At 44.7% G+C, this 26,800-nt stretch overlaps 1 protein-coding gene across 2 annotated transcripts in view; it reads left to right on the plus strand.

Annotated features, from left to right (window-relative positions):
* Igsf5 (immunoglobulin superfamily member 5) overlaps nt 1-26,800 on the plus strand; it is a 39,732-nt gene that overhangs the window by 10,248 nt on the left and 2,684 nt on the right. The window contains exons 3-8 of one of the 2 annotated variants that reach the window (XM_050162117.1): nt 30-347; nt 5,382-5,681; nt 14,219-14,359; nt 17,095-17,119; nt 21,065-21,165; nt 22,399-22,472. In XM_050162117.1, coding sequence (XP_050018074.1) covers nt 30-347; nt 5,382-5,681; nt 14,219-14,359; nt 17,095-17,119; nt 21,065-21,165; nt 22,399-22,472 — 959 coding nt within the window. The remainder of the gene's footprint in view (nt 1-29; nt 348-5,381; nt 5,682-14,218; nt 14,360-17,094; nt 17,120-21,064; nt 21,166-22,398; nt 22,473-26,800) is intronic. The other variant, XM_050162118.1, reaches the window with a different exon arrangement.

Here is a 26,800-nt window from a genome sequence, read left to right on the forward strand (position 1 = left end):
ACTGCCCTGAAAAACTGATTTCCTTCTAGCTTCTGGATCCAGTTATCAGATCATAGAAGGTCCTCAGAATGTAACGGCCCTAAAGGGCTCAGAGGCGCGCTTCAACTGCACCGTGACCCACGGCTGGAAGCTCATCATGTGGACTCTCAAAAACGTTGTGATGTTGAGTATCACTTCCCAGGAAACCATCATCACCAACGACCGCTTCACCTCCGCCAGTTACAGCGGGAGCGACAGCTTCATTTCTGAGATGATCATCCACGATGTGCAGCCCAGCGACTCGGGGCTTGTGCAGTGCAGCCTGCAGAACAGTGACGTGGTTGGAACAGCCTTCCTCTCTGTGGAAGGTGAGTCAGCTGGCGGGCCTTCTGAGGCTCACAGTCATGATGTCGGAATGCGTGGGGTCCACACTCCGCTATGGTGGTGCATACTGTAATTCTGAACTGATGACTGCTTGGCGTATTCCTTACCTCCCTACATCCCTGCATCCTCTCATGCATAGTCTGACTTCATTGTTCTGAATAATCTGAGCAAATGCTTGCTGAGCTTTTGTCTCCCTCCTTCCCTCCCTCTCCTTCCTTCCCTTCTGCTCTCCTTGCTTCTCTCCCTCTCTCCTTCCCTCCCTCCCTTTTTCTCGTTCCCTCTTTCTTTCCCTCTATTTTCCCTCCCTCTTTTCCTGTTTGACTCCCTTTCCTTGTTTAACCCTTTTCTCCCCCACCCCCGTGAGATGGGTTTATCACTTCCCCATCTAATCTACTCCAGTGTCTAACTGCTTTTCTGAAACTATCTTCTGGAGTTCTTCATGTAGCTGCAGCTCCTCTGATTTGGACAGTTGGGGGTCACGGCCCCTTCTCTAGCTTTTTGTCTACCAGCATATACTTTGTTATATACATTATCAAGGTGGAAGAATGCTTTAACTACTTTATGACTTTGAATTTCTCTGATCTACTTTTCTTCTTGCCCCAGTGACTATAGCTGTTAAAGTCAAAGGTGTGCATTTTCCAAATACATCATGTATTTAACAGAAAAGGGTAGACACTAGTTTATACTACCATAACTTATTTTCATATGTAAAGGTAATTTGGTGTCCTGAAGATCATTATAAATTGATAAAGGTAAAAGGATGTGTTTTATGGGGTTTTAGATAGTTTTACCCAAATCAAGACCCTTTGACACTTTTTGAAAGTAAGTTTATATATTATTGACAGAGGTTGTAACTAGTGGATTACAAATTTCTATCAGATATTTTTTGGCAGTGTTGGGGACCAAACTCAGGTCCTTGTGGTCTCTCTCCAGGGCTCTCCCATTGAGTTGAGCTTTGTACCCAGTTTTCTAGAGTTTTGATTTCTATGACAGCATTTCTTATGAGAACAAGCTATGTCTTTGAGATTTTTTTATATCCACTTATTCCCCCACCCCAATGAAATCCCAGATTCTATCTGTTGTCAAATCAAATGTGATAATATTTGGTGAAAAAGCATGTAAAAATATATAATTTGTATTTACATTTTACAATAATTTTTCTTTAGAAATTGAATTAAATTCAGGATTCTTTACTTTGGGATAGCTTTAATTTGTTCAATTAATGGTATAGTGATATTTTCTACTTAGTGATTGTTGCGGGGTTACCTAGAACTCTCGGTCTAGTTTGCATGCCGAGGTTCTCCTATTTTAATTCAGTTATAATGAAAAGAACACAGGACATAGGTTCTGCTTTGCCTTTCTCAGTTGTCAACCAATGAGACTCCTGCACTGGCTCCTTCCTTCCTCTGTAAGGTGGGATGAGGCTCCTCTATTTAGCTCACACATCTGCTGTGAGGACCAGATGATAAAACCACCAAAGACTCCATCACTTTGTCCCATGTAGCTTGATGTACATCCAGCTGGGTGTCCAGATTGGCCTAGTGGGTTAGAAATGCAGGCTTGGGAACCTGGCTGCCTGAATTCCTGTTCTGTCTTTGTTGCTTAGAGCTGTATGGTCTTAACAAAGCACATAGTGACTTTGGCTCTGGGTTGTTCATGATCAGGCTGTTGTAGCATGGGGTGGGTGGGTTGATAGAAAGCCTTTACCATAGTGTCTGACTCCAGAACATTTTTTTATTCCTGGAAATAAAGAATGCTAATCTAGAGGGCTGGCTCTGTTGGTAAAGTACTCACTATGCAAACACGAGAGCCTGAGTTTGATTCCCTCAGAACCCACGTGGGAAAGCTGGGTGTAGTAGTACGTACCTGCAATTTGCAGCTGGTGGAGACAGAAGGGTCCTTGGGGCTTCCTGGACAGTCGGACTAATGAAATTGGTGAGCTCTAGGATCAGTGGGTAGGGCGACTCTGTCTCAAAAAACAAGATGAAGAATGATTAAGGAAGACACCTAATGTTGGCCTCTGATACACACACACACACACACACACACACACACACACACACACAAGTTTCAGGACAGCAGACCTTCAGAGACATTTTAAAGACCTACAGATAGTGTTTTCTTGAAGTGGGAGTATCTCTGAGAGAGTAGAAATAGATCAAATGAGGGCTGTAGGACTGGGTCCCCAGTCCATGCTCAGTCCTCTGAAGGCTGATAGGAATGCGGATCACAGTTTACACTCAGTCCTCTAGGGACTGATAGAAGTGCAGATCCCAGCCCACACCTAGGAAATGGGTAGTCATGCATCATGGGAGTACAGACTGGAAGTTGGGGCTCCTTACTGCTATGCTCATGACGTGTACAGCTGAGAAAAATGCACACAGTTCTGAAGTGGTCCCCAAGGCGCTCAGCCTGTACATCTGCCTGAAAACCTCTGGCACGTGCCTTAGGCATTGGTTATTGAAGCTTTTGGTTTTAATATGGGGAGAAGAACAAGCGTCTAGGGCCCTGGAGGCCCTGCACAGGCACGGCAGTGGGGCAGAGCTGCTCTGTTGTTGCGGGAACACTAAGCAACAGGCTTTCCCCAGGAACACGATCTTGGAGAAAGAGGGAACGCCCATGAAACACCCAAGACCCATTTCCTTTTCCTTCCCCTGTTTCTATAGAACAGACACAACCCCAGCTGGAGTCCTCTCCCATATCTGCGGTTATTCCTGAGACTGTTTTTGAATAATGTCATTGTCATGTTCGTGGATAACCCCGTGAAAGCCTCCCTCAATGGGGAAGGAGAGGCTGGGGGAAGCTGGAGCCCAGCTGCATACACAGAAAAACCCTTCACATGACTGCCCTGGTCCAGTTATTGCCTGACCTGCCATTGACTGAGACATATGCATTCTTTTGCTTTCCAACGGTCAGAACGACCTGAATTCATGTCCTTCTGTCATTATCTGAGGCAGTCCCATCCCCTCTAGGGCCTCTCATCATACTTTTTTTTTGATATTTATTTATTATCCACACATGTGCCACAGTGTGTTTGTGGGAGCTGGTTCTCTCCTTCCATCATGTGAGTCTTGGGGCTCAAACTCCTGTCATAAGTTTTGTCAGCAGGGGACTATCTGCTGAGGTGTCTGGAGGGCTTCTGTTAACTGCTATCTTAAATCTCCTTCCCATCAAACAAAACAGAGGAGTTGACAAAATAATGACCATGAAAACCTAAGCCCTTCAGATTTAAGTCACCTGCCTCTGGTTCTCTCATTTACAGGAATGCTTAAGGTTAGCAAAGACACCTTATTCTAGGGGAGCATCCAGTAAGTATAGCATCCCGGAGCAAAGAGATATGGCAGAGCCTCTCTGGTCCTCTCCAACTCCAGGGCATGACTTCTTGTAATGACCGAAGACAAGGCTAACACGTTAGTGACTCTTCCAGTTCCATTCTCCTGAATGCTGAGGGGAGCTCCATGCTGCACATGGAAAAGGTCTTCTCAGCCATAGGCCAGCATCATCCACATTACTGACTATGATAAAAACCACACAGGGCAAAATCTAGTCAACCACCTGATAGGGCCGTCGTCCAGAAGGAGAGAGAGGGAAAGCCCTCCTTGTGGTTTCAGGTTCTATAGTGAGCTCACCTTCAAGAAAACACTCCTGTTCGAGTTTTGGCATGTTATCAAAGGATATCCATGGTTATTTAAAAAGGCTACGCAACACTGTGCTCATCTGTGGAAGTCAGATTTCCTTCTGCACTCTTCAACAAAGCAGTCTTCTAACCTGTGAATGAAGCTGCCAGCTTGGGAACCTAGCTGAACATAACAGAGATTTGCATAGACCAACATTGCGATTTGGTTTATTAATTTTTTTATTAGTTTAAAAATGCAGCTTAGCAGAAATGTGTTCATTTACATCAATATGTAATAAGTTATGTTTGTTACTTTTAAGTAAATATTTTAGAATAATTTATGGAGGAGTTATCCACACAAAGGAAGTTCTTTGGAGTCTCTTGTGGCTTTTAAAAAGGAACTGAAACCAACGTGTTTGAAGTTCATGTATTCTGGACAAATTATCCCCTTTAGGGATAGAAAATGCAGAGGTGGGGGCTCGAAGAACCCAAATTTCAGTGGTTGCTCTGAGTGATGGAGCCGTGTTGTGCCGCAGAACCTCGAATGAGAGCAGAGTTTGCCATCCCTGGTCCAGTGTTCTTTTCATTATATCAACAGCTGGGGTGGTGCCTGGTAGCACATTGGAATTTGAACATTTTAATGCATATGTATGTTACTAAGGCTGTGTCTTTGCTGGGGCTATCCTTCAGGCTAGTTCAGTAATGTCAGCACAAGTAAACATCGTTTTCAGTTGGATTCCTGGCAGCGTGAAGGCTGCCACTGGCAAGTGGGTTCTTGGAGAAAATATTGATCTAAGTCAAGGATTTCGAGACTGAATTGGGTTAATTCGGTTTATAATAGATTTGATTTTGATATAATTTAGAAACTTATTTTTAAAGGAATATGCCAGGCAGTTCTTTTTTGAAGTTTACTGGTGAGTGAGGTGGCACTTGTCTGTCTTCCGTGCTCCTGGGAGGTAGACGCAAGAGGATCTCGAGTCCAAAGCCAACTTAGAGTGATATTTGGCGAGCCAGCCTGGGCTACATGAGACTTTGTCTCAAAACAAAACCAAAAAAGTTTATGACCCCAAATTACAAAATGAAGGTGAGAGATTTGCTGTTTATGAGTCTCTGGGGAAAGAAATATAGATTATTTCCCTTCCTGCTTCTGTTTCCAGGATTGCCTAAGAGAATCCTGTAGCCCCACGCCAGTGCTCCTTGATTTGTATTCCTCATTATTCCCAGGAGACACTTCACCTTCTCGTAAGAGCTCAGCAGGTACATATAGACATGGCAGATAAGACCTGAACTGTGGTTTCCTGGGACAGACACAGCCTTCCTGGGGCTTGATATGTAATTTGCAGTTAAAATTGGGAAAATCCGAATGCTGTTATTCCTTGGCTTGTTTCTTTCTTCTCTTTAGTTATGGGGACCCTGAACATTCCCAACAGCAGCCTTGTAGTCACGGAGGGTGAACCCTGTAACGTGACTTGCTCTGCCCTGGGCTGGACCCCACTCCCAGATATTTCCTGGGAGCTTGAGGTCCCGGTAAGCCAGTCCAGCTACTATTCCATTCTGGAACCGGGTGACTTTACAAGGACCTTGAGTGTCCTGGCTCTCACACCGCTGGGCAATGGGACCTTGACCTGTGTGGCAGAGCTGAAGAACCTGCAGGCCAGCAAATCCTTAACTGTCAACCTAACTGTGGTTCAGCCCCCGCCTGGTAAGTGAGCCTCACCAGCCAGAAAGCTATGAGCGACCATTTCCAGTTCATGGGAGGGTCAGGCTCTTGGTCACTATACATGGCCAACCTGGACTGTGACCTTGACGTTAGGTGGAGATAGTGATGTTGTCAATCCAGTGGCATTGGCTCAGTCTATGATCTCACCTGTTCTTACGATTCCTTCTTGAAAGTTTTTCTTTTTCCTAGCTGCAAATGAACCACTGCAAAACCCTGTCCACTACTTAGATAAGAAGACAGCAGGTTCAGACACAAATACTTGACTTAATGTTTTTCAAAACTGAAGCTGGTGGCTAATATTTATAATCCTAGCACTCGGGAACTGAGGCAGTAGGATGGCTGAGAGTTTGAGGCCAACCTGGGCTATGTAGTGAGTTCCAGAGAAGCCTGGTTTATAAAGCAAGATTCTGTCTTGAAAAACCAAAACACTATCTCATTGTCTAACTTGATTAGGTGACAAAGCTTCCAGAGGAATACACTGTGACATAGCAGGAACTCTAACCTTGTTCATTAAAGGGACCCTGTGGAGCCTGTGAGTTCTGAGCTGGCAAGGGCACTGGGGTGATGTGGTAGGACATGAAGTTTATTTAGAAGAAGGGATGCTGTTGGGCATAAACCCAGGGCCTCATATGTGCCAGGTAAGGGATGTACCTCTGACTTCAAGTCCAGTGACACGAGCCCTGGAGACTCACAGTAAACCCCTCATGTTACAGAAGAGGAAGGGGGTCCTGGAGAAAGCAGGGAGAATCTCTTCATTCTCTTTCCTGTTCCAGCATTTCTTGGGTTGTCAAGGAGCTCTCTGACCCCCAGTCTTCATTTTCACATGGCTTCGGTGAGCATGTGTCTGTACATATATTTCTCTCTCTCTCTCTCTCTCTCTCTCTCTCTCTCTCTCTCTGTCGGCCTTTCTCTCATAAAAATTCAGTTTTATTCTGTCCATGATAGTCTATTCCTGTCCTTATTTTTCTTGGTGTTCAGCTTGGTCTCGGGCTGCCCACCCCTCAGGTGACTTTCTGACATTTTCTTATTAGCTTCTGGGCTCTCGCTCAACCAGGTGTTCCTTATTCACTTCGCTTTGCCCATGTCCAACCCAGCTCTCCCACAAGCTACTTAGAGACAATGAAGTCTGGTCCAGACTTTGACAGGCAAGACTGAAAGACAAAATTCTGTTGGCACCAAACAGACAAGACCTGACGGTTGAAAACCCACATTTCACCAAGATAATGAGGCAGCCCAGAGCTCTGGTTGATGGATGGCCCCTTCTAGAAATGAGTCTTATGGATTAGCTCTCTGCCATCCTTTTCTTCTGAAGGAAAGGGCACTTCATTCCCATCAATGGAACTCTTCCTTAACTGGGACTGCACCTTAATTACAGCAGCTGTCGGCCAGAGGGCTGGGAAGGAAGGCTCTGCAGGTGGGCAGCAATGAGCCTTGCTTTATTGGACTCATTTGCAAAAGGGTAATTCGTTTCTAAATTATTCATCAAGATCAGAGCAGCTGGTATCTGGCTCCGTGTTGTGTGTTTTATGCAAGTTTTATTAGCTGCAGACCTCCTTCAACCTTGCCTGTGGAGCTAGAGGAGCTGGGATCAAGTTCGTGGAGAGTAGAGAGGTGAGCCACCTGTGATAGTTGCCAGACTTCCTTAGGGGTGGGGAACCCCAGTTCTGTACCCCCCATATGTACCACAAGGCTGGGGGGTTATCCTTAGGTGAGCTCAGAAAGTCTAATGGACTTGGGTCACAGAGTATGTGCTGCCCCAGAGATCAAACACTCACCTGCAGAAGGCGCGTGGGAAGCCAATGCTTGTTTTCAGAGCTGGTTTCTCAGTTCAAGAAAAACTGGTTTTCTTATTTACTGAAACCACAAACCTGTGGGTAGCAGACAGCCACATTAGAAAGCAAAGACCCTTGGTTATGTGTTGGGGAGAGATGTGAATGAATGCTTACTCACTCCAGATAGGAGACTAGTGATGCACCAAAGAAATCGTGTTACCCAAGAAGTTTATTGGGGTCACTTACAGGAGTATGAATGACTCAAATACATCACCAGATTGATGACTTGGGACCACTGTATTCATGGAACACCCTGCACGACTTGCAGGCAGTTCCATTGAAAGGTCTTCCAGCAATTATTACAGCTTATATAGCTTTTGGGAAGAACCTGTGAGTCTTGAGACTTTTGTTACCTTCCTAAATGTTTTGATCCTCTTCCATTTGGGACTCTTCCATTGGGAAGAAGGAGCTGCACAACAACCCAACAAAGAAACATTCTGGTGAACAGCATGTCCCCAGATATGCCCCTGTGGGTGTCCCCTTAGTGCTGGTTTTCCTCTTGTGTAGGTTGTGAAGTGATGGCCAAGAGGCCGCATTCTAGGACACATGAGCATCTTCTCAGATGCAATGATCTAGTTTTATTTCAATTTATTTCCATGAGAAGTGACAAAGTCAGACAGAAAAGGTGGTAGGCATGATCCTGTTTCCCCCCCCCCCCGAGGTAGACAGGGTGGAGTCCTTTTGGGATCTGCGCAGCAGGAGTGGTACTGTGCCTCTCTGTTCTTTCCAGTGATTGCAGGCAATCTTCGATGTACCGTGGATTGGAGAAGCAGCCCTCTGACCTAGACCTTCTTTTCTGCATGGCCTCCCTGATGACATGACTCTGGGCATGTCATTTGGAGTTCTGAGTCTCAGTTTTCCTGCATGTGAGATGGCCAGGCAAGCTCTTTTGTCTCCTGGCTGTGGATCATTGGCTGGAGGAGCCTGGATGCCTGTGCTGAGGCTCAGCCCCTTTTAGAAGCTCTCATTTAATTGGTTTTTATGGAATATGATAGCTTTGATATTAAGTTCTGAAATAACTGGTTTGAGAGTACTTAGCCTGAAATCTTAAACCCTGCTTTCTACTTTAGCTGGTCAGGTCCCACAATCTATATAGACCATAGATGGATGCTCTGTCTAGCTCATGTGACTTGAGAGGAAGTTAATTTACCCCTCTGAGCCCCAGTTCTGTTGTCTGTGAAGATGAAATAATTTTAGCACTTACCTTGGAAGAAATAAGTATACTGGAATGTCCAAGACAGTTTCTCAATGTGATTCCTGCTCCAGAGCAGAAAGGACAGAAGGGTGAGCAGTTTTCGCAAACATTAATGCCTCTCACACCTATGTCCTCTCTGGTCAGCTTGGGTTTTGCATGAAGGGATGACATTTTATGGCAATGCAGCTTATGTTGAGAAATTCTACACAACCACTTTAATGTTGTGCTAACTCTTTCCAGACAGAACATTTGGGGAAATGATTCTTTCCTTCACAGATTGGGAAAGGATGGTCCCCAAGAACACAATAAAGTCAGTTCCATGTTCCTGAGGAGCACACAGGGGTGGGAAGAGCTTAGGGACCAGGGCTTGAAGTTTAAACCTGAAGATAACCATAGTAATCACTGTGGGTTGCTCAGGTAGAGTGTATCCACCCTCTCCAGGGGCTCTGTCACTCACCTGAGTCATATATTCACTGCCCTGAACAGAGCAGCAGCCATACCTTTCCAGATGCCCTGAAAACGTAAGGCCTGGGTGGCACCTTCCTGGAGGGATAGTTCCACAATGACAGGGTCTGTGACAGAGTAGGAAGTGTGTTAAGAACCTGGCTTTTTTGTGCTGAGCCATAGGGCAGGTTTCCAGGGCTCTTTCCTGTCTTATCTACACTGTGAACAGATTGGATCACGAATCATTCCAAGAACCTGTTTTTCTACCTGTTATCATTTCTTGGCTTAACAATAAGACTGTTGTTTTCAATGGGCTGTGAATGATTTATTCCAAAATGACTTTCTACTAAACAAGATTATCCATGTTTTATACACACACACACACACACACATGCACACATATATGTAACAGGAGGTAAATGAGCAACATTATTAAAATAAGACACCTGGACAGTTTCAGTAGTGTCTTATGTTTCCTGATGACCGCAGACATGATAGACTTGATTAGAGGAGATATGAGCAGATGTGTCTCAAGGGAGAGACTCGGAGGAAGACTGGACTTCCAGGGAGACGTGAATACCCAGATGGTGTCAGTGTGGGGCTGTTACATGCGGCTGGGTACGGTAGCTGAAGTAAGATGACAGTGAGTGATACCACGAGTCTCCCATTGCCTTCTAGACTCAGTCATCAGCCCCAAGGGGTGACCTTTCCTCTGTACACACTCATAATCAAGGAGAAAGCAGTCACTCTCTACTCAGTCGAGGAAGCTTGTGGAATCCAGCCTGGTTCGACAGAAGATTGGAATGTTAAGAAGGAGAAGAGGCCATGGGCAGGGAATGTTTGAGTGGTTAATAAACATGCTGTCATAAGTAGGGAGAAGTCAAGCCTATCTTTTACATCAGGAGCCAGGCCTCCTGTCTAGCCCCAGCCAGTTCCCTTATCATGAAAACGTGTGACATTTTCAAACTTAGGTTTGAGAAAGGCAGTCCATCTAACTTGATGTAGGGTGTCCATGGTGATTGTAAACACATGAGTTCTACCTCAGAATCTTTCACACACATTTTTTGAGTTTAAACAACCTGGTAGAGCAAGACTTGTGACTGGCAAGTGAATCAGAGGCCAAAGGCAACCCAGAAAGTAAACAGGGGCCACAAGAGGGATTAGGTTCTCTGGTGGGAAGCCCAATGTGGCTGAGAGTTAAGAGGTTTCCGCACAGATAGAGGTCTGCTTTTATTCTGAACTGTGAGAGTCAAGAACGTAGCTCAGACCTTAATGATATCATTATTGTGTTCATGGTAAGGGAAGCATGGGAATATCCCATAATGGGGCAGAGTGGCCTCTGAACAGACTGTGCTTTCATTTCCTTGCCACCCAGACCCAAAAAAATCATACAAAACTATATGAATTGCAACACTGTTTGGTAAAGTGCCCAGGCATATTCCTAGCTAGCTCTTACATCTTAAATTAACCAATTTCTATTATTTTATATTTTACCGTGAAGCTCATGGTTTGTTACCTCACATTTTACTTCTTGGGTGACTATGTAGCGTCTGCTTGACACTGCCTTCTTTCTCTCTGCATTCAGTTTAGTTTTCCAGCCTAGCTATAGTCTGCCCTGTCACAGGCCCAAATGGCTTCTTTACTAATGAATGGTAGCACACAGAGGGGAATCCCACTACATTAGCCTGAATAATATTCTGAAAGTGTATGCCATGAAGCATTTGCATGTGAAGCACTTGGAGTGCCCTTGCAGTCCTCTTGACTCTGTCACTGGAGCAAGTTTTGAATCTGATTGCTCAGTGGGCATTACAAGTGATTCCCAGTGTTGTGCTCTCTAACTATGGGACTTCTTTGTGACAGCATCCCAGTTTTGGGGGCTGGGGAGGTATGATAAGGAAAAGACATAATTGTATCCTCTCTCTAATATCTTTTTTAAACACATTTAAACATTTCTGAGATTATATGTTATTTCCCCTCCCTTTCCTTCCCTCCAAATTCTCTCATATACTCCTTCTTGCTCTTTTTTAAAATTCACGCCCCCTTTTCTTTAATTGTCATTACACACACACACACACACATATTTAAATATATAAATACAACCTGCTCAGTTTGAATAATACTTTTATTTACATGTTCTCAGGGCTAACTGTTTGGTTGTGGACATACAATCTGGATGTTCTTCCCTGGAGAAGAGTATTTTTTCTGCTCTCAGTATTTCCCAGTTGCCTATAGTTCTTTGTGTAGGGTAAGGCTCTCTCTCTTTCCTATCTTATTTCAGAGAGATATTGGGGGAAGTGGCAACAGATGGCATTAGAAAAGTAGTTTGGACTTCCTACATCCTGCAATTCTTCTCTGGATATCTTACATGAGGAGAAAGGAGATGTCTAGACCTGTCTCAGTATATCTGACTGCCCAGTGCAGGAAGCAGATAAGAATTCAGTTCTTTAATCCATCCATCCATCCATCCATCCATCCATCCATCCATCCATCATCCATTCACCCATTTGTCCATCCATCTACTCATCCATCTACCACCCATCTTTCTGTATTTCCATTTAACCATCTACCCACCTACCCAACCCCCTCTTTCTGTCATCCATTCCCTGACCCATCTGTCATTTATCTCTCCATTCATTATGACTAGACTATTCCAGGTATGTAGGGTATAAGGAATATTATACACAACATATGAGCTCAAAGGAATTAGGACCAGTTTAGATTGTAGAAGAGAAGAAAGAAGAAATGGAAAAAAAAAACACAGTTTGAAGTGACAGTAAATATAAGCTGTTAAAAATAAAAATAAAGCAACTATCAAAACTGTCCAACACTTTCTAATTCTCTGGAAGGAAATAAAGAAATATGAGCAATTCATGAAGAGCAAAACCAAGTATCTTCTATAATAACATAATTCTTCAAAGCATAGACAGTTACCCGGTTTGTTTTCAGACAAATCTTTACTTTTTTAAAAAAAAAAATTTCAAGACATGGTTTTACTGTGTAGCCCTGGGTCTCCTGGAACTCACTATTTAGATCAGGCTGGCCTGGAACTCACAGGCCTCCTCCATCCCGGGTGCAGCAATTAAAGGCATGTGCCACCACCACCTGTCATCTTTTTAAAAAAGGTTATTTATTTGCACGCGCACATGTGTGTGTGTGTGTGTGTGTGTGTGTGTGTGTGTACTCACATGAATGCAATGCCCCCAGAGGCAAGAAGAGGGCCTCAGATCCCACTGGATCTGGAGTTACACACATTTATAAGCTGACCTATGAGGGACAGAACTCTGGTTTTTTGCAAGAGCAGCAGGCCCTGTTCATTGCTGAGCCACTTCTCTAGGCTTGCCTGTGGCTCTTTGTGCAGTTGGATTCTTGCTTGTGGTGACTTCTTGTGCAGTTGAGTTCTTGCTTGCCGGTGACTTCTTATGCAGTTGGACTCTTGCTTACTCTTTATTGAGAACTGAGGCAAAAGTTATCCTCTCTAAACATTCTACTCATATTCTGACCATTTAACATAGGCAGAGGAACAGCAAGCTACAGCTGCAGGATCAATTTTAAGCAAAGTTCTATATGGGGAGAGCTCCCAAGAGAGATGTTCACCATTAGCCTCCCTGGCCAATGGTTCCAAAGCCAACCCCATGTTCCTTCAGAGGAAGCCTGTTGTTTTATATTTCTAGGGACTAGCCTTATCAGTGAGGCAGGCTGACAGACCTTGTAGAATCCAATGCACAGTTTCACAGATCAATGTGGTTGTATGTACTTTGACTTCTGTGTGGTTTCTGTTTGGGCACAGAGGAATGAAATGCTGTTTAAGGCTCCCTCAGGATCACTCATGTACTTTCCATGAGCCAGGACTTTCAAGGATTGTGGAAATGCTCCATCTGGGCTGATTTAGCACTTGAGATGTAGGTAGTATAACTTAGGAGGTGTATATTTAATTTTAATGAAAAATGAATTTACATGACCACCCAAAGCCAGCATGTCAGCTCTAAGACATGGTTATAAAAACCAAACCAAACATATAAACAAAACAACAAAAATACCTAGGTCATTACTCTTCCTTTTTATTTCCTTCCATATTTTCCTTTCATTCCCTGCTTTTTCTATCTCACTTACCTTTGCCTTACTCCATGCCTACTGGATACAGTAAGATACTAATAGTATCGGCTCCACAAGAGGTTAGGAAAACTTACATAACTGCAGGAGAAATGCAGTTAGTGGTGGGCTCTGCTGGGTCCCTGAGGAGAGCTGTGTGCCCAGGGTCTTTTGCCCTCCCATAGGGTGCTCCTATTACCTTTGGTCTGTGGGATCACAGAGCTGGGAACACGGATGCCAGGACCTACCATTCTCTAGGACACAGTTCTGTCTAACCAAGGGCTTTCCCAGCATGGTTATCAGAACACTAACCCTTGGGAGTAGCCTTGCTGGCCCATCCTTGTGCAGCTCTAAGGAATGTGGGAGGTTCGACCAACTGATAATTGGACCTGGGTTACAAAGTGATTACTTGTATCAGTAAATACTGGGATGGGAGATACTGTTGGGGTCTGAGTCACTGAACAGAGGAGGGCGGTTGGCCAAGAATGCTTTGCTGCATTATAATGTATGATATTGCTGAATATTACAATGCTGCCTTTGCCTCCTCCTGAGTACTGGGATTAAAGGTGTGTGCCACCACTGCCCAGCTTAATATTTTATTTGTGTTTTAATTAAAAAAGCTTGCCTGATGATCAGAGGGTAAAACTAAGCCACTAGAGGCCAGGCAGTGGTGTGAGTCTAGGGCCATCATGGGCTACAATGCAGAAACAGATCCAGGTGATGCTGGCTCACAGAGATCCATCTGCCTCCGTCTCCCAAATCCCAGCATTAAAGGTGTGTGACACACCATTGCCTGGCCTCTAGTGGCTTAGTTTTACCCTCTGATCTTCAGGCAAGCATTATTTATTAAAACATAAATAAAGTATCACTATAACACAAGATAATTTAGATCCTACTCGAATCACTGAGCCTACAAGGTCCAGATGTTGCTAAGCTCTTTCTTCCTCTTGCCATTGTAGACAGTATTGGCGAGGAAGGCTCGTCGCTGCCGACCTGGGCCATTGTACTGCTGGCAGTGGGCTTTTCCTTGCTCCTGATCCTGATCATCGTTCTGATTGTAGTTTTCTGCTGCTGTGGTATCTCCAGGAGAGAAAAAGAAGGTATTGTTTTCATGTAAATTTCTATGGGGTTTGAATTTGTGGTACAAGCAGTTGAAGTGAGGGAGCTTATCATTCAAAAGATGAGTTTCACCACAGTGAGATGTCACAGCAACCTGGCAGATGGCTGTCATCATATAGGCAGTGGACAAGAGCTGACAGGGAAACAGACACACTATTGGCTGGCATGTGAACAGGTATGGCCACCATGAAGAATGATATAGAGGTTCTTCAGAGATTGAAAATGGAATTATTTGTGATCCAGCTCTCCCACTGTGGGAGGAATATGCATAGGAAATGAAACACGTGTTTCAGACACACATATGCCTTCTCATGTTTATTGCAGAGCAGTTCATGATAGATAAGATATCAAAACAGGCTGAGTGTCCATCAACAGATGACTGTTAAAGGCAGTGCTACACACATGCACGCACATACACACATGTATACAGGTACACATATGTGCATACACACACATGAACACATCTGGATATACATAGCAAACACACACATCACATTCATATATGTATACACACATGAATGCACACACATGCATACACATACTTGCATACAGGTGTATACACACAATCACATAATGCATATACACACATGAACACACACATGTAAAATAGACACTCATGCATGCATATAAACATAAATATACACATACACACATAGACATACATAGGCACATATGAGTACACATACAAGCATGTATGTTAACAAGCACATATATACATATATACTTAACATTTATCCACACAAGGGGATACCATTTAGCTTTAAAAATGTAGAAATCCTGTTATTTAGGACAACATGATGAAATTGAAGACATTAAGAGAAATGAGTCAATTACAGAAAGGCAAGTGCAGTGTGATCCTGCTTGTTTGTGGCATACTCCACAACAGAAGTGGGATGGGGGTCTCCAGAGTTAGGGATGAGGGACTGGGACATGCTGGTTAAAGGATGCAAGGCTTTGTTTAGGGCGAATGTGTTCTGTAGACCTGTATCAGTCATAATAAATCATGGCTTGAACATAGACCTTTAATGTTTTCCTTTAAAAGTGATTCATGTATGGAATGATGGGTGTATGGATCGGCTCCATCTAGTGATTTCCCAATGCCCACTTGTCACACGGTGCCTGCCAATTTACGTATTTATATTTTCACTCCTGTGTTGCCTTAATGAGCTGGGACAGAGGTGATAGGGACGCTGAGCAAAGCAAAATTGAAACTAAGAGGCAAGGCCTTCAGTCTTTGACAGGAACCATGGAAGGGTACAGGAAAGAGAGAGCTGTTCCTCTAGGACCCAGGAAACCCTATCCAGAGACCAGGCTGTTCCCACATCTGAGAAGGTGATGGATGAGATCTTGCTAGAGGCCTGGGTTACTTGACTTCTGTACTGATTTTCAAGGATAGACAGCTACAGTGATATGTCCTATAACATACAATTGCATTATTAGAATAACATTGGTTGGGACATGCCTTTCCCCATTCTGTGGGGTTTAAAATGTCCCAGTACAGGCAAGGGTGGCTGCAGCGGTAAAAAGAAAAAGATGGCACACGCTAAGTTAATGGAAAAGGCGCACATGTCTCATGAATAAATGTGCCAGGACACTCCCAGCTATGCGGAAGCTGCTGGTGGTCTGGAGATGGGGGTCTAGGATGGAAGGCCTTGTTACAGAGTTTGACAGTCTGAAACTTGAGTGCCGAAGGATGGTTTGACATGTGACAGCCCAGAACTTTCTAAGTGCTGAATCCTTGTCTTTTCTCTGATTTGAACACTTTCCACAGTTAAATTATGTTTTTTTAAGAGCTGAGGTGCGATGTTTGGGTGCCTGTCACTTGATTTGCGTTGTTAAATTCGCGAACACTTTGTGTGTGCGTCAGGTGGGTCTACTGACTGTTTTCCATTGATCTCTCTCTCAACGAGACATGCCTGGTAAATCCCATGATCTAGCGTAAGGACAGGGTCTGACTGTAGCTCCTTCGTGGATCAGGCTTTGATTTGGGGGTTCATTTTATTCCTTGGCAAGGGGAAGCTGGAGAGCAATGAAAACCTGTGAACGCAAGATGAGAGTTTGGTTTGACCAAGGATTTGCTCATGTTCTGTAGACCCATTCTTTGCTCGCTGTAATTCTAATATTCTGGAAGCTGAGGCTGAAGGATTGTCACAATTTTGAGGGTAGCCTGGCCTACACAGTGAATTGCAGGCCCGTGTGTTTACATAATAAGACCCTGTCTTAAAAAATATTTCTGAGATGTGTATCTTAAATTTTGTTCTGTGAATGGAGACTGCATTTTAGTTTTTCAGTTGCCCAGACCTGAACTCATTTGTTGTTGTTAGTCAAAAGAGGATATACCTTCTGGTGGCCTGGCACACAGTAGGCAACCAACGACTCGTGTGACTGGCTTGGCTACTTAGAGCTCTTCTTGGTCATGGAGCCTGTGCAACTCTGTGTATCAAATTCAATCAGTATTCACTGGGTACACAAGGGGCATTCATTATCTTTCAGGTTCCCACAGAGTATTTACTTTTCTGATACTGAGTCTGTTTTTTTTTTGGGGGGGGGCTTTAGTTGTCTACTAATTCAGTGCAGGGTTACTCTGAATACGGGCTGGGTCAAAGTGAAGTTTATCATGTCAGAGGGTCAACACAAATTAGAGCTGCTTTTAGAACCACTGTCTCCATTTTGCTAATGGGATTTTCTTTCTCCCACACCCTCTTTTGTTTTTCAGAATCTAGCTATCAAAATGAAATAAGGTAAGTTGGAAACCTCTTCAGCTTTTGGCCAAAACAAAGCCAAGTAACCATGGCAACACTCATGCACGGGACTATAGGGTTTGGGGGATTATGCTACTCAGTATGTACTGCAATCAGACACTCTGAAAAATGTATCCAATCACAGACTCATAAAGCAACCGTGGGCCATCTATAGAGGACTTGCTTAGGCTCTCTAAAAGATGGAGGTTGACTGAGCAGCTGGCATTTGCAGCTCTCTCCACAAGAGGGCGCTGTGCCCTGTGACTGTTGGTGGCTGTTGTCCTGCCAGCTTTGAGCCATGCACTGCACAGATTGCACCAGGACTTGAGGCATGTTGCAGGACAGAAAGCCGTGCCAGACAGATGCCTATAAGGCATGTGGCATTGCTCTGGTAGACAAATTAGACACTATCTGCAGCTCGACCCAGCACTAAGAAGACAGAGTGAAAAATTCCTCTGTTTTATACACCATCTAGAGTGTCTGCAGATTTATTAATTTATTTATTTGTTTGTTTGTTGTTTTTCGAGACAGGGCTTCTCTGTAACAGCCTTAGCTGTCCTGGAACTAGCTCTGTATACCAGGTTGGCCGCAAACTCACAGAGATCCACCTGCCTTTGCCTCCTGAGTGCTGGAATTAAAGGTGTGCCACCACTGCTCTACTGCAAACACTTTTGAGGAAGATAATTCCAGATTCACAGGAATACATGCTAGCTGGTATTTTTACAAGAATACACAGTAGACAGTTTATTCTTAGGAACACATAGTATCTGGTGTGTTCACAGAATGCGTGATAGCCAGTGCGTTCACAGGACTACATGGTAGTCAGTATGTTCACAGGAATACATAGTAGCCAGGATGTTCGTAAGAGTACTTGATAGCCAGCATGTTCACAGAAATACATGGTGGTCAGTGTGTTCATAGTAATACATGGTAGCTGGTATGTTCACAGAGATACATAGTAGCCAGTGTGTTCACAGGAATACATGGTATCTGGTATGTTCGCAGGAATACATGGTAGCCAGTGTGTTCACAGGTATACATGGTATCTGGTATGTTCACAGGAATAAGTGGTAGTCAGTATGTTCACATGAATGCATGGTATCTGGTATGTTCACAGAAATACATGATAACCAGTGTGTTCACAGGAATAAACGGTATCTGGTATGTTCACAGGAATACACAGTAACTGGTATGTTCACAGAGATACATGGTAGCCAGTATGTTCACATAAATAGCCAGCGTGAATATCTCTACTTTCAGAGTCACAGAATCACCCAGAGTGTTTCAGATACAGCAGTTTTGTTGAAGATGTCTGCAGCCACATCCAGCAGTCAGTGTTTATTAGATAATATAGTTTCTAGGCTCTGAAATTTGAAAACCTTTTTGGCTATATGCAGTACCATGAATGAATGTGTAATGGTTACCAAGCGACAGGTTCTTTCCATTCATCTTCCAGCCCTGATAAAAAACAGGTTCTGAGAGAGGCAGCTCCATTCTGAGGCACCATGCAGCAATAGTCTTGAAACTGTTCTTTGGGGCCTGATGTGAGATGAGGGAGAGCAAGGAAACAGATCCTGGTGCATATTTTAGCATTTCTCTTGACCATGGTTACCAGGGAGTCATAGCCTGGATTCCCCCTTGGCTGAGCAGGGTGATGGTTGCCATGACCTTTGGTTCTGTTCTCAGGATCTTAGAGGATTTCAAGGCTCAGTAAAGGAATCCATAGTTACTCAGCAAAATGCTGGAGAATAACAATAGGCATATACAACCACATGGGTAGCCATGGCAACAGCTAAGACCCCCTTCCTCTGTTACACTCATACCCTTAACAGTTGGGTACTGCTCTGAGCTCTGCACAGGTTTCAATCTTGCTGGTTTCTTACCATGGTTGTATAGATCTTTTCCATTTTGTGGCTGAGGGTACTGAGGCAGAAAACTATTCCCAACATCCTGCCTGTAGAAGAGTCAGGGTTGTAAAGAGGACAGCAGCTCCCAGAGCCAGGTCCCTCACCTATGTGCAGGGCCTGGTATGGAAGGGATTGCCTCGTCCTGGGGGCATGATGATGACTTACTGCCTGTCCACAGCTCCCGGCTTTTCCTTTCCATTTGTCCACACTGCTGTTTCCAGACACTTACATTTTTATGTTAAAATAACCACACATATTTTTATTAAAGATTCAGTAAATATTTAGTGTAGAAAAGAAATTAAACATGAATAGTTCTGAGAAACAATGTTAATACTACCTGTAGATCCATTGTCTAAAGGTAATCAGTGTTACATATGTTAGTGTATGCATGTGTGTGTGTGACCATGTATACAAGCAGAGATATGGATGCAGGCATTTTGTACAATCTGGACCTTCACAGCTGTTATCTAATAGCGTGTTCTTTTTATCTGACACTATTATGAAGGGTTTTTTTTTTTTTCTGCTAACAAATAGTACTTTGGTCTGGAAGGTTTCTTTTTTTTTTCCAGATGGTTTTAATTTCATTGTTTCATGAAAGGCATGTATGTAATTTTAGTATCTGCCTTTTCTTCTTGGGAAGCACAAGCAACTGTCTATATCAGCAAACACTATAGACATTTTTATAAATAAATCAATTTTATTAGAGGGACTGGAGAGATGGCTCAGAGGTTAAGAGCATTTTCTGCTCTTGCGCAAGACCTGAATTCAACCCCCATGCCGGGCAGCTCATGCCCACCTCTAACTCCAGATCCGGGGTATTGGACAACCCCTTAATTCCTATGGGCATCTGCAGTCACATGTTCATACCCCACACAGACACATACATATATGTTTAATTTAAAACATCTTTAGACATTTTTATCAGTATAGATTTGTTTTACAAGGTGATGGTTCATGACACTTTTGTTCACAAAGGTAAGTGGAGGAAGGTGTACACAGCATGAAGTTCTTAGATACCTGTGCTGTGGCCTTGGCCAAAATTCACTAGCGAGTCGGTAGCCCCACCACGCTCCTCTCAGACCTCCCTTAGATCATTGTCTCCTTGCCCCCAATGATAACATACTTCTGACATCTTTCCCCACATCGTAAGCTTAGATCTACGTAAATGAATTGCCACAAATCTTCATTCAAACGTGTCTGCTCTCCAGGGCTTTCTACGGTGAGGCCCATGCACACTGTGCCATGTGGGTGGAGATATTTTCTGATGACAAAATGCTGTACTCTTAGCTGTATGTGGGATTTATTCTTCACGGCTTTATGTGGGACTTCGACAGTTTTCCGCTTGCTCCAGTAGGAAGGGGATATCGTTCTCCGAGTGTTCTCTTGTGTCCCTGTGGAGAACTTGAGTGCCAACCTTGTTCAGAGTTCTGTGTCATCCCCGGCAGTGAGGGCCTGGACACACAGTAGGTGACTGTTGCCACTGTTGTCCAAGAGCAGTCCCGTGTCCACTGTCCCCGCGAGCACGGACGTCTATCACTCACTTATGTTAACCCCTTGGGTCCTCTGTAGTTCATGTGTGAGCCGTCTTCTGCCATATATCACAATTGTTTCCTTAGCAGACGCTCATAGGAGTTGAGTATAAACGTTTTTCATTCTCTGGCTATCCATCATCCAACTTTGCTCCCTGAGGAGCTGCACTCATCTCTGCTCTATTTCGGGGGATCAAACCCACTGTTTTGTACAAAGGGATACACAGTAATACTTTTGGTTTTCCACAACTTCTAGCTCTGCTGTGACATGAAGGCAGCCCTAGAAACTGATGACAAGTGGATGTGTCCAGATTTCAGCAACAGAGGGTGGAATAGTTGGGCTCAGGTTCATAGGTTACTGACCCTGTATTTACTTAGGGGCATTTGTGGAGTTGAGTCCACAGACCTTCTGTGACGAGCCCCATCCCTCCCTCTCGCTGGTATGCAGGAACACACAGGTCGTCTACCTTTGCTGAGCAGAAGCTGTAACCGAAATGCTCTAATTTCAGGAAAACAACAAGCGTGAAGACAATCAAAGCAGAGCCCGAGACAAGGTTAAAAAGCGGAAAGGAAAACTATGGGTACAGTTCGGAAGAAGCAAGGAGGGCACGTGAGTAGCAGGCAGGCACGGGAAGACCTCCAGAGGGAGATGTGTGGGTTGCCTGGACACCGGCTTCTCCAGTAGAAAAATCTATGCACGGAACAATCAGTGTTTGCATAAATTTTAGGAGAATTTTTAGAGTTAGGAGTAGATTTAACAATCAATCTCTCTTTCTGCTGAAAGCACAAATAATGTTAACAACTTTCAAGGATTTTATTCCCCTTTAAAGCTATGTGATGACCCTTTAATGTACTGCACACAGGCAGTTTCTTCAAAATGTAACCCGATTCAAGTTCAACTGACACACAGAACTCTGCTCCTGATCAGCCAGACAGGACAGTTGTTAGAAGGCTAAACTACTGTGAGAAGTCGTCTGCAGAGTCTCATTTTCTGTTGTCACGCGGGGTAGGGACTCTCTGTAGGCAAGGCCGCAGCAGCAGGATTTGAAAGGCTGAGGCCAAAGGGAAGGCAGCACATAAACCATTCCTTAGCACTAGAAAGGGTTGTCACCCACATGGGTTGGCAAAAAAAAAAAAAAAAAAAAAAAAAAAACCCAGGGACAGACCCCCAGTCAATTGACCTTTGCTAAGATTGGGGTTCTAGCCTTCAGTATCCCGATCCTTTGACTTCACCCAGGCTGCCTCCCTGGTGTATCACAAATTCTATGCATCACATTAAAAAGTTCCACAAAGCATGGGCTGCTGTATTGGAGAAGCCCCCAGCCTCTTCCTGGGTTTCTTGCTGTTGTGTGTTACCCATTAGTATTTTGAGCATTTTACAAGTAGCTTGACCGAAATCGTGGCTTAGACCCAACCTCTCTGTCCTACCCTCAATGTGCCCTATGTTTATTTTCCACGGTCAGCTACTGAAGCCGTGGGTCATCTTGTGTCTAGATGAGACCACGGTGTGAAGAAAGGAATTGATTTTTACATAGAGCATGAAGTTCTAAGCTTATGTGATGGAAAGAGACAAACAGCTGTGTGCTGTTTGACCTTTCTTTATGACCCAACTTTTCCCCACTGGGCTCCACCCCTTAAAGGACCCATCATTTCCAATAGTCCCAAGTCGTTAGTACGTGCACTTCAAGGAGCATCCTAGATTTGAACTACATAGGTTATTTTAAGCCAGAACTACATAGGAGCAAATATGCTTACATATAAATTCCAATTAATTATTGGAATATGCAACCTGGTTTCTTAAAAAAATCATATATTGCACTGAAAAAAAATTCTTCTATTGCAGAGATTGCTTCTCTTCCTCCTAAATCTGGTGAAGTCAGCCTTCCAAAACAACACAACTACAGCTCTATTTATCAGGTAATGTAGAACATTTTGAAAATTTTTAAAATAATTTCAAAATGCATACCTTGTAATAGGTACACATTGAATATTCATGATGGAAGAAGGGCTCTCTTCCCCATCTCTGTTTCAAGCAGACAGCCGTTCTGGAGTGGAGCGAAGAGAGGAAGTATCTCTTGCTTTCCTATAGCAGTGGCTGTAAGTCCAGCAGATGGTTTGGAAGGATGTACTCTGACTAGGGAAATAGTCACCTGAACCAACAAAGTCATGAACAACATGCAACTTGTTTTTTCTCTTTGATGAAGGTCTCCAGGACGTTTGCTGTTCTGTCTTCCTGGGATCTGTAGAATTCACATTTACACTAGTACATTGGGCTCCTTGTCTCATGGAAGGATGGTCGGTGCTGGGTTTGAAAAGCGGGAGAATAAATGTGGTTTGTTCTGCATGTGAGTTCTATGGCCATGAGGTTGACAGTGAGGAAGATCCTGTTGGGACTGGAGTTTGGGTGGAGATGGGAAGAGTCCTTGGTCAAGAATATGGCCAGAACCGTTTGGCGGTTGGAGCTGCCATTGACAGAGATTGCTGAGGGATGAGAGGGTTTGGGGACAAAGAGCAATATTTATGATGAGCATTTCTGAGGTCTCCATTAGATGTCATCGGAGGCTCAGTGTGCAATTGAATGCGTAAGTCTGCAGTGTTTGATAGACAAGACAGTTAAAACTGTCAACTGTGAACACAGCATGTTCATTTTCTAACACACAGTCAACACTGGTTATCATACATGTAGGAGTTGGGGTTAATGTTGCAGAAAACAGTTTGTATCTGAAATCGTAGGCAAAGCATTGACAGCAACCTTCTCTGACCAGTGCAAGTAAAACGCCTAGAGAGACCCACTCCAGGGGATCCCACCATGGGGGCCCCAATTAAGGGTGGACAACCTTCTCATCCCTTTTGGAGAAGCTGCCTCTAGATTTCCAATCACTCACTGGATGGTTTGATCTGTATAATGATTGCTCTTGGCTTATGGTGATGGCACCTAGCAGATGCACCGTTGTGGTCCCTGATTGCTCTTTTTGAACACATGGATTGATTTAGATGTCCAGGGAGCTCTTCTCTGTGGTTTCCTCCCTCCCTCTGGGATTCAGTTGCCTGCGTGCGGTCTGCCAGTGACACGGAGCTTTTAAGCTTTCTGTGGGCTGGAGACTGCCTGATGCTAGGTTAGGCAGTTTGGGGACTTAAGTGGTGTTAGGGGAACACAGGGAGTCAGCTGAGGAGATACATGGGGGAACTGTGGCAAGCATGAAGGTTACTAGCTCTTAGTATACATTGCACACATTGTAGTCACCCTCTCAAGCAAAGTGGCAGGGGAACAGAGAGGCCAGTGTTTCTCGGTAAAGCAGATCCTTGGCTTGTGTGCCTTGGGATAGACCTGGAACTTTTGAAGCAGGGGAAAGGAGACAGGCTTTCTTTAGAAGCACTGGTGTGGTGACCAAGAAGTGGCGGTTAAAGGGAGCAATGGGCAGACTATGTGTGTATGTATTGTATATCCAGTTTTGGTAGCTCTACCTGGGTGGGATCACAGGTTGATAAAGACACAGGTGGCGGAGGAGTTCCCTCCCACCCATCTGTCAGCATTGTGTATAAGTCACACTTCTTGTTGCAGTGACAAGATGGCCTGGCAAAGGCAACATAAAGAAGGAATGGATTCTTTTGGCTCATGGTTTGGAGATACAGTCCATTAAGGTCCCACAAAGTACAGAGAGATGGGTGCTGCTGTACCACCTCCTTTCGGTTCAGTATGGGACCCCAGCCCACGGGGTGGTGCTCTTACGTTCAGGGTGGGTCTTCCCTTCTCTTAGACCTCTTTGGAAACACCCTCATAGATAAGCTCAGAAGTGTGTCTTTTAGGTGATTTCAGGTTTAGCTGTGTTGACAGTGAAGGGAAGCTATCCCACATGGATACCCCAAGAACACACTTCAGAAGCCCCCATCTCCCCAACACCTTTCTGGCTGCCTTTTTCTGTCAAGAGTTTCCTGAAGACAAGCCCACGTGTTTGCCTAGGAAGAGATCCAAACAGGGTTCACTAGATAATTTCACCTGGAATGTATCTGGTGTGAGTGAGGAATGGTGCTTGAACAAGAGAATGGAAGATGACATTTCAGAACTTCAAGAGGATGCTTCTCAAAGCTGTTCTGAAAATATTCAGGGAGAGAAATTTGACAGTTTCAAGCCATGCATAGCCAGTTAAGTGATGAGTTGGTGGGGAAAAATAAGATAGCGGCCCTGGTGCTGAATGTACCGGTAATGGTGTATTCTGTGTTTCCTGGTGTGTGTGTGGGGGGGGGGCTGCAAAGCTTCAAAGCGACCTTGGCATCAGCAGAGAGTGTTAAGGTCCATGCAACACCAATCAGACCCCAGAGACAACTGTCTTTGCCTAGCTAGAAACTTAGTGGAGATATTGAATGGCTGGTTCTTTTCATTCCCAGTGGGGGATTTTAGGGAAAGCATTCCCTAAACTTGACAGGGCAGTCATGTTCAGCCAAAGGGTGGCTGTGCAGGTGTGGGTCCCAACACTGCCTCTAGGTAGCCCATTTGGAGTGTTAATGTGCCATGGGCTGTGCTTTCTGGGAGTCACATTGAGTAGTCAATGAGCTGGAGGGATTCTGGAGGGAAGGGATTGTAGCCAGGTGCACAGCTATCTGCTGTGTTTGGCTTGAAGAGGACATAGGATTTTGTGAGGTCACCTGAACACATGAAAGTTTCCAGTGTGGCCACAACCATTTCTTACAGTGATGGGTGAGGTGATCCTTAAGCTTTAGGGGTTCCTTTGAAGGCCAGATCCCACATCCCAGTCTAGTCTGGGAGTCTTGAAGGTGTGATGGGCACTGTTCTCAGAACTCTTGACTCCTGTAAGGGTGTTATCGTTTGTGTACCCTCCGTGCTCCAGTTCTCTTCCACCCCGCTCTGATCCTTGCTCCTGGAACGCTAAGACAGGTGTCTGATAGCATATCCTTTGTCTTTTTATCCTCCCTTTTTGCTGCTTCAGTGTGGCTTCAATTTGTCAAAGCCCACCTCACACTGACACGGGGGCATTTCTGTCAGTGCTGGCTCCCAGCTCTTCTCCAGCTCGAGATGCTGGCCAGTTAGAGTTCAGGGCTGTTGACTACATCTGTGCTGCTTTGCAGACCCCACCTCCACCCCCCCTGCCTCCCACCCTGCAGTCTAAACTGAGCTCTCTAGCTGTAAGCCAGCCTGCAGCCAGTACCTTTCCTAGTCTGGGCTGCTGGGGAGCTCAATGGGCCAGATAAATGGCCTATCCATAGAGACACAGGGTGCCACAGCCACAAAGGCTCCTGCTTGGCGCTAATAGGCCTTGGAATGGGCAAAGCTTAATTCTGTAAATAGCGCAGCAGCTGCCAACTAGAAGCTCAGGGCTATGTGCAGCTCAAGAAACAGTAGTGTATGGGATTATTCAGAGGTTTCCTGTCTTTGCCACAGCTTCTAGTACCTCTGAGATCTACACACGAGTATGCATCTCCAGGCTGGTGAAAGCTGCTGCCTATGCATCTTCACCCCGGGCCATGTGGCATGATTCTAGTTACGGCCCAGATCAGGAAAGCTCAGTTTTGGAAGGCCAGGAGACCCCCCATCTCCTATAACTCTTTCTGTTCCATGTCTTTCCAGGGTGCTGGAGTCCATGCTGCTGTAGTGATGTCTTGTGAGGGTGGGGGTGATGCTCTTGGGTCAGACCCTTCTTCATCTTCTGATAGTTTCAGCACAGACTTGTAAAACTTCAGAAGGGTGAGGGATTGTCACAGGGACAGAGTCTTAGGGGACCGGTGGTTCTAGGTGTGCGCACAAAAGACCAGGCATTGTGACTAGAAGCTGTGGGAGGATAGGGGCTGCTGTGGGTCAGTCACCACGGAAGATGGTGAGTTCTATCCATGGGGTAAGATGCAGGCTTTCAGAACCACTTAACCCTCCAATGCCGGGAGCTCTTTTCTGCTCAATCCCATTTCAGCCTTTCCCCTCATGGGGTCTTCCCCGAGCACTGGAGTCTTAAAGCTTCACTTATTTCATGTGTATGAGTGATTTGCCCACATGTACAGATATGTTCTTGTATGTCCAGTGCCGTGAGAGACCAGAGAAGGAGTCGGGCACTCTGGAAGTGAAGCTATAGATGAATGGTTCTGAGCCGCTGTGTGCTTGCTAGGAATGGGGCTTGGGTCAGCTATGAGAGCAGCACACGCCTCAGGGGCTTTTGACTTAGGAACGTATAGCCTGATTCATGCCATACCCTGACGGACTCTTGGGGTACGCGTCCAGATGCTGGATTCCTAAAGAA

The sequence above is a fragment of the Alexandromys fortis genome, unplaced genomic scaffold (genome assembly GCF_014885135.2).
Source record: "Alexandromys fortis isolate MF-2015 unplaced genomic scaffold, M_Fortis_MF-2015_v1.1 scaffold_128, whole genome shotgun sequence".
NCBI lineage: Eukaryota > Metazoa > Chordata > Mammalia > Rodentia > Cricetidae > Alexandromys > Alexandromys fortis.